Source organism: Thamnophis elegans, chromosome 9, assembly GCF_009769535.1.
Source record: "Thamnophis elegans isolate rThaEle1 chromosome 9, rThaEle1.pri, whole genome shotgun sequence".
NCBI classification, from domain to species: Eukaryota; Metazoa; Chordata; class Lepidosauria; order Squamata; family Colubridae; genus Thamnophis; species Thamnophis elegans.
This window is the reverse complement of record NC_045549.1, coordinates 67,413,438-67,421,455: the sequence shown is the minus strand read 5'-3', so window position 1 is coordinate 67,421,455 and position 8,018 is coordinate 67,413,438. Positions and strand designations below refer to the sequence as shown.

The following is an 8,018-nucleotide window of genomic DNA, read 5'->3' as shown; positions in this document are numbered from 1 at the left end:
CCATCCTGCGCCCAGGGACTTGTCCTCTCGCCAACCACCTGTCCGTCCATCCGGGCGGAGGGACAATCCCGGTCTCGGGTCCCACTTCACGGGCGCAGAGGTGGGGAGAGTTACGGAGGGGGGGCAACGGGTAGAGTATAAAAGAGGGGGGGAAGCGGTCGCGCGTGGGGAGCCCCTCGTGGAACGGCGGGGATGCGCGCGATCGCAGCCAAACCTGCCCAGGAACGTGAGCAGGGCAGAAGCTGAGAGGCGGGGCCAAGAGTGGGTGGGTGGGGCTCCCGGGGGAGGGGCTGCTCAGACCCCATTGGTTGGACAGAGGAGGAAAGAGGCGGGGCGGACCTTTTCCCGGGAAAGTGGGGTGGGGGAGTGGGAGGAGCCAAGGCGAAGAGGAGAAAAAGGTGTCGGGAGAGGCGAGGCTGTGCAGAGGATCGGCGGGGCTGGACGCGGACGGGGCGGCTCCTTCGGCATCCCTCGGCTTTCCCCGCAGTAGCTGCGATGCGCCTGATCCAGAACATGGGCACCATCGCCGAGTATCCCCAGGCAGAGAACGTCCTCGGCGGAGACGGCGGCGCCTCCGGCCGCCCTCGGCTCATCAAGATCGCGGTGGTGGGAGCCAGCGGGGTGGGCAAGACCGGTGAGTATTGGGGGCGGATGGTGAAGTGGGGAGAAGGGAAGGGCCGCTTGGCTGGAGGAGGGAGGCTTGTTCTTCACCGAGAGCTTATGCACCAAATTTCCTTGTGCGTCCCATCACACTTGGCCAATAAAAAAATTCTATATCCTTCTCATAAATATCTTTAATAACGTGATTCTTCTTCTTCTTAGCAGTTAGACTTATATACCGCTTCATAGGGCTTTCAGCCCTCTCTAAGCGGTTTACAGAGTCAGCATATCGCCCCCACAGTCTGGGTCCTCATTTCACCCACCTCGGAAGGATGGAAGGCTGAGTCAACCTTGAGCCGGTGAGATTTGAACCACCGAACTGCAGATAGCAGTCAGCTGAAGTGGCCTGCAGTACTGCACTCTAACCCCTGCGCCACCTCGGCTCTTGCTCTTCTTCTTCTTCTTCTCCTCCTCCTCCTCCTCCTCCTCCTCCTCCTCCTCTTTCTCCTCCTCCTCCCTTCTTCCAGCATCAGCAGCATTTCATCCTGCCCGTTTCACCCAAAGGAAATTCCCCCCCCCTGCAGAAAACGCCTTTCAAACTTCAAAGGGAACAAGCAGACACTCCCGCTTTGTATTTGATCCTCCCTCCCCCCCCCCCCCCAAAAGAGGAGGCAGAATGTAACCATTTGAATTAACATTAAATGGAATAGAATAGAATATAATTCTTTATTGGCCAAGTGTGATGGGACACACAAGGAATTTGTCTTTGGTGCAGATGCTGTCAGTGTACATCAAAAGACAGGATACATTCGCCAAGAATCATAAAGTACAACACTTAATGATAGTCATAGGGTACAAATAAGCAATCAGGAAACAATCAATATCAATATAAATCGTAAGGATACAAGCAACAAACTTACAGTCCTGCAGTCATAAGTGAGAAGAGATGGGGGATAGGAACAATGAGAAGACTAATAGTCATAGTAATGCAGCCTTAGTGGGTGGTTTGACAGTGGTGAGCGAATTATATTTGTTTAGCAGAGTGATGGTGTTCGGGGGGGGGGGAACTGTTCTTGTGTCTAGTTGTGTTGGTGTGTGGTGCTCTAAACCAGTGTTTCTCAACCTTGGCAACTTGAAGATGTCTGGACTTCAACTCCCAGAATCCCCCAGCCAGCGAATGCTGGCTGGGGAATTCTGGGAGTTGAAGTCCGGACACCTTCAAGTTGCCAAGGTTGAGAAACACTGCTCTAAACTGAGCAAGGCAGCTCTTGCGTCCTACCCATGTTCCCCATGCACCTGCTCTGCTGGATTTGGGATGGACATAGTCAAGCGAGAGAAAGAAAATCAACATTTGCCCTCTCTTGGCATGATATCGAGACCCCCTGCTCTGCCCCAGCAGAAAAGGATGATGGGTTCATATCTAGTAAGAGTTTTTAGGCTGATTTCCACTGGGTTTTTAAGAGTGGGCACCCCAGTCATCTCAGCCTACAGGTTTAAGGAGACAGAAAGCTAGAATTTTATTTTTTTTTAGCAATTTAAATTTACCTGAACCTTCACACCTCTCGAATTATCCTACAGCCACTTGCTCTGGCTTCCTGCAGTTTTTCCTTGAAGGACTAAATTCCTTTGGATTGCTTCATCCACAGCTTATCTGCCACCTCCCTGTGTGCATATGGGTGGAGAGCAGGGGGGCAGCAGACAGCAGTGGGTTTTTAATAAGCCTTCAAATAGTGGTGACTTTTTCCTCTCTTCTTGCTAAATGACATCTTTTTTTATTTTTGGGTTAATTACAGCCCTGGTAGTGAGATTTCTCACCAAGCGATTCATTGGAGACTACGAACGGAATGCAGGTAAGAAAGGATTTTCCTTCTTTAGGCGGTGCATCCCCATGTATTTCCATCCTTGGGAGAAAAAAAAGGGATGAAGTATGGGGTGGGGGCATTCATCGTTAGAACAGAATTCTTTGTTGGCCAAGTGTGATTGGACACACAAGGAATTTGTCTTTGGTGCAGATGCTCTCAGTGTGCATAAAAAGACAAGATACATTCGTCAAAAAATCATAAGGTACAACACTTAATGATAGTCCAAGGGGACAGATAAGCCAATCAGGAAACAATATCAATATAAATCGTTAAGGATACAAGCAACACGTTACAGTCATATAGTCCTAAGTGGGAGGAGATGGGTGATAGGAAGGATTATAGCAAGAGGACAGAGATGTTTATTTTGCACACGTTTGCTTTTGGGGAGGGGGGGAGCATCCTGAGATTTACTTCACTCAACCTGGGATGCCTGACTTCTGACCTTCTTCTTCTTTCTGTTTTTTTGGCTTCTGCCACCCACATACATCAGCAGTAATGAAATGCATTCCAAGTTAAAAGATGTGGCTTTAAGCTCCATCAGTTCCGCTCCTATCTTTATGGGTAATCAAGGTATTTATGCAAATGAGGCTTTGGACTGAACTTTAAAGGGCTTTTGTTATTCTCCTGAAAATGCATGCATGCAAGGGCAGCCCTTCTGAGGAACTGCAGGGAATTAAAATGATGGCAGGTGGGGTGGGGAAGGGATGAAGTCTATCCAAGGCAGATTAAAGCAAATTTGGGGGGGGGGGGAATAAAATCAAAACCGAGCAGCTTTTTCAAAAGATTGGCAGAAACGGGAATAGTTTGGATGAAATCTCAAATTCAGCTTTTAATTAGCATAGCAATAGCAATAGCAGTTAGGCTTATATACCGCTTCATAGGGCTTTCAGCCCTCTCTAAGCGGTTTACAGAGTCAGCATATTGCCCCCACTGTCTGGGTCCTCATTTTACCCACCTTGGAAGGATGGAAGGCTGAGTCAACCCTGAGCCGGTGAGATTTGAACCGCCGAACTGCAGCTAACAGTCAGCTGAAGTGGCAGCAGTACTGCACTCTAACCACTGCGCCACCTCGGCTCTTACATACATGGGTAGCCAGGAGATAAGGTCAGGGATGTCTGTACGATTGAGCTGTATGATTGAAAAAACTCTGGCGGCAAAACAGGTGGAGCTTCTGTTATTCTCTTGTGGCATCCACCTTGGCTTTTGACCACGCCCTGTGGACACCACTGGTAGTTTTCATTCACTAAGGATGCACATCTGGCTTATCCCATAAATATTCCATCCAATAGGGCCAACAAGCTGAAAATTCTAAAAAAATCAGGGAAAACAGATCAACTTGCAGTGAAATGTATTGATGTTAGAGCAAATCTCGTCCCTGGATTTCCACTCCAGAGTGCTAAACAAGCAGAGATGTGATTTCTCACACTTTCTGGCGAATAACACAACAATGTAATAGCAATAGGACGTTAGCACTTACATACCGGCTTCACAGTGCTTTTCAGCCCTCTCTAAGCAGTTTACAGAGTCAGCCTATTGCCCCCAACAATCTGGGTCCTCATTTTACCCACCTCAGAAAGATGGAAGGCCGAGTCAACCTTGAGCCGGTGAGATTTGAACTGCCGAACTGCAGCTAGCAGTCAGCAGAAGTAGCCTGCAGTACTGCATTCTAACCACTGCGCCACCTCGGCTCTTGTAAACTTCATTGAAACAAATCTAATCTGTCATGACCATAACTGAATTAACTTCCTGGCTGCCAAGGCAAAAGAAGAACAATATTTGATAAAGATGAGAAATCAGTGAGACTGAAGGTTTTCTTATAGAAGGCTGATGGGATGAAAGAGATTTACCTGGCAGGTTGAAACCTTCATCATCAAAGTAAAAACATGGCAATCAAAATGCCGCACATCACAATTATTTATTCTTGTGGCAGAAAATGTAAACATGTTTTAATTCTTTCCTGGTTCAGGGTAATTGTTCCATAAATTTTCTGCTAACTGCAGGGTGTGCAGTTCTCCCATACTAATGTTTTTCCAACCTTGGTAACCCAGAAATTGGGGAAATCTGGGAGTTGAAGTCTACGTCTCTTAAAAGTTGTCATGCTGCCCTGTACAAAAGGCCCAGACAGCTAATAAATTCTTTTGCACCTAGCTCTAGCAGTAACTTTGTACATAAAGTCAGTTTTACAAGAAAGCATGCGTAAAGTCACCTGACGGTGTCAACTAATTTTACCAGTGCTTCTGTTGTTTGTTTACCTCTCCGTAGTTATTCATTTAGGCTGCAATCTTATACACACACTCACCTGCAATTTAGTCCCATTGAATGACTAAATAAGATGCCTAGGATTGTGCTAATTGTTTTCTCTGATGGAAGCATGAATCTAATAAAGTTCGAATGGTTTTCCCCACCCCAATTTGCAATTGTATTCACCGCCATTTTTTTTTTTTTTACAGAAGCATCTTCAGTTTTGGTCATCCTTTGTTAAAATTCTGTCTTTATTTCTATTGCCAGGTAACCTGTACAGCAGACAGATTGAAATCGATGGAGAGACGTTTGCAATTCAGGTGCAGGATACACCTGGGATACAGGTGAGTGGACTTCCTTTGCATTCCATAATTTAAAAGGGAGCCTCTTTGTTGCTCAGCTTCAGGAGAGTTGTAGATACTGGCTGATATTTAGGCCACGGAGCCACTGCAAATTCTTTTCGTTGCTAGGAATGACTGTAAACAGTCATGGGCAGATAAATGGTCTGTGTATACTCTCCTGACAGTAAAAGAAAACAACCCACTATTTCAATTCAATGTTTGCCCACTTGAAAACACAGCACTCGGTTTTAAGGAGGCAACCTTTCTAAATAAAACCAGAATCGCTGCTAATGGATAAAAGAGCTGTTTCTTGGAAAACTAAGAGGTTTTTTTTCCCTGGCGAAATGTACACCAGAAATATTTTCATATTTTTTTACGTAGCCCATTTAATAAACACACATGATTGAAACAACTCAATGGCACCAGCAGCTGCACGCATTAAAATTACTTTGGAGTGGATTTTGTATTGGGGAAAGTTTAAATGGATGGATAGACGTGTGTAAGGTCAAAATTTGCCTTTTTGAACTGGGCAAGCCTCCAACTCTTAAAAACGTTTCCAGCGTTCCACCTTTGTTCTCCCTCCCCCCCCCCATCTCCATTCCCCACTGACTGTCTAGCCAGTTAATTTCCCATTCTTTGGCACCACAAATTGTTTTACTTTACAGAAAGTGAGGCAGTTTTCCACTTGAACGTAGCAAACTTCCAGACTAACTCAGTTTAGCCCGAGTTTTTGTTTGTCTAAGCAACAGGAGAGAGGAGATTAAATTTGGGGGAGAATAATGAACGAGGGCAGTGTTAACTCACAGATGTAGAATGGAAATGGAAGTTGTATCGGGAAGATCTGTGGCTTTGCAGCCAAATAATTTTCTTATTCCCTTTTTTTTCTAAAAAAACAAAAAACCCCCACAGATGCACAGACACAGCCTGGATTGTAACGAACAGCTGAACAAATGTCTCCGCTGGGCAGATGCAGTGGTAATCGTCTTTTCCATTACCGATCATAAAAGTTACGAACTCCTTGGCCATTTCCACCAGCACGTACGGCAGGTCCATCCCGGGAATCGAGTCCCCGTAGTTATTGTCGCAAACAAAGCGGACCTCCTCCATATTAAGGAGGTAGAACCTCAGCGTGGACTTCAGCTGGCCGGCATGCTGGGCTGTAATTTCTACGAGGTCTCCGTCAGTGAGAACTACAAAGAGGTCTTCTGTGCCTTCCACAGCTTGTGCAAAGAAGTTAGTAAACAACAACCCGCCGGGACCCCGGAGAAGCGGAGGACTTCCCTCATCTCGAGGCCCAAGTCACCCAACATGCAAGACCTGAAGAGAAGGTTTAAGCAAGCTTTGTCGGCCAAAGTGAGAACCGTCACCTCTGTCTGAAAGGTTGATTGACCTGGATGGAAAACTTCTTCACGCCTTCCCTTCTCAGCGAAGAGTCCATTGGTTCCAAGTCGGGAACATTTTGCTGGCGCCAAGGCCACCCAGGAAGATCAGAGAGCGAGGAAGTGTATGTGTTCCAGTGATACTGGACTAGGGAGTATAAAGCAAAGGAGAAACTCCAACAAAACTTGAATAAGTTCCTAAAGAAGGGACACTTTTATGCTGAAAGCAGGACATTTGAATGCATTCAAAACATTGCCATATTCTATGATGGAGGTTAGGGTAGCTTAGTATTTGCTATCCTGTTCACTTTAGAAGAAGATGGGGGGAAATATTCAGAATGACATTTCTTTCATTGGAAACAGACATCCTTAGGCTATTGAATTAGGGCTGGTTTCTTTTATAAATCTCACAAGAGACTTTTGATTTTTTTTTATTAAAAAAAATCCAGTTCATGAAGTACATCATGCATTTCTGTTCCAACAGAGCAGTAACAGAGTTTTTGGGTGTAAAACGTCTTAAACGATTATATTTGATTGCCGTGAGACATACTGTGCTGCAAATACTTAAGTGTATTTTTTTTTTTTTACAACTGCATAACATTCTCAAGATTTTAAGATTAGTCGGTCGTCTGATGCAATGCTGGATTTATTTTCAGATAAATCCAAATGAACCGATCTAAATATGGATTGAAAGTCATACTGTTTCGGTTCGTGCCACTTCTTTGTTAAGATGTGGAGCAGGCCATATCTCTAATTGAGGCGGAAGGGGCTTTCCACTGTTGTATCAATCTGTCGTTCGTGATTTAACCGCTAGCCAAATGCTGGACCATGAGGCTCGTCCCATAAAGCAGAAAATGTTTAAAATAAGAGATGCAAAGATAACATGGATGCATTTTTAACAAAAAGCAACACTGTGCTTTCCCCTTAAGCGGTAACTTATTTATTTTATGTTTCAGAAACATGACCAGGGTACGAGATCTTTATTTTGTGTCATCATTAAATTAAACAATGTTTTCTCAAGAATGCTTTGTACTTTTCTAACCAGTTGCTAGGGAACGTACATAGAAAGAAAATGAGGCTGTGTTAGTAAGATTTCTACTGCCTGCTAAGCAAGGGAAAAAATGTATTACTGGAGGGGTCTAACAAATCTTACACGGGCACAGGGGCATTGATTTTTGAGAATGCTACACACCCAACAGCATCTATATCTTGCAAGTATAGATTTCTATACCAGAATAGTTGTGTAGCTGCTATACAAAGTTAACTTGCTTCTCAAATGTTTTTCTAACTACATGGTAACCACTCCAGGCGTGAAATCCTCCCGGTTCGGCCCGGTTCGCCCGAACTGTCAGGGAAAAAAAATGCTTCTGACGATTGTTGTAAGCTTTTTAAAGAATTTTTTTCCCTGACAGTTCGGGCAAACCAGCATGGAAAAAAATGCTTAAAAAATACTTTAAAAATGCTTTAAAAAAAGCTGAAAGTGAAAAAAAAATTGGCCACACCCACCCAGTCATGTGATACCCCCACCAAGCCACGCCCGCAGAACCGGTGGGGGTGGAGGGAATTAGATTTCACCATTGGGCCACTCCCATTAT

General features: G+C 44.9%; 1 protein-coding gene across 1 annotated transcript; it reads left to right on the top strand.

Annotated features, from left to right (window-relative positions):
- The first annotated feature begins 443 nt into the window (after positions 1-443).
- On the top strand, positions 444-7,789 carry RASL11B (RAS like family 11 member B). The gene is made up of 4 exons (XM_032224462.1): positions 444-634; positions 2,394-2,450; positions 4,971-5,047; positions 5,954-7,789. The coding sequence occupies exons 1-4, from the start codon at positions 496-498 to the stop codon at positions 6,419-6,421; spliced, it is 741 nt and encodes a 246-aa protein (XP_032080353.1). The 5' UTR covers positions 444-495; the 3' UTR covers positions 6,422-7,789.
- Positions 7,790-8,018: the final 229 nt, after the last annotated feature.

Excerpts from the sequence above, each read along its gene's own strand:
- RASL11B (XM_032224462.1), top strand. The coding sequence starts at position 496 with ATGCGCCTGATCCAGAACATGGGCACCATCGCCGAGTATCCCCAGGCA. Across the intron at positions 2,451-4,970 it reads AGACTACGAACGGAATGCAG|GTAACCTGTACAGCAGACAG; the intron begins GTAAGAAAGGAT and ends TTCTATTGCCAG. Across the intron at positions 5,048-5,953 it reads AGGATACACCTGGGATACAG|ATGCACAGACACAGCCTGGA; the intron begins GTGAGTGGACTT and ends AAACCCCCACAG.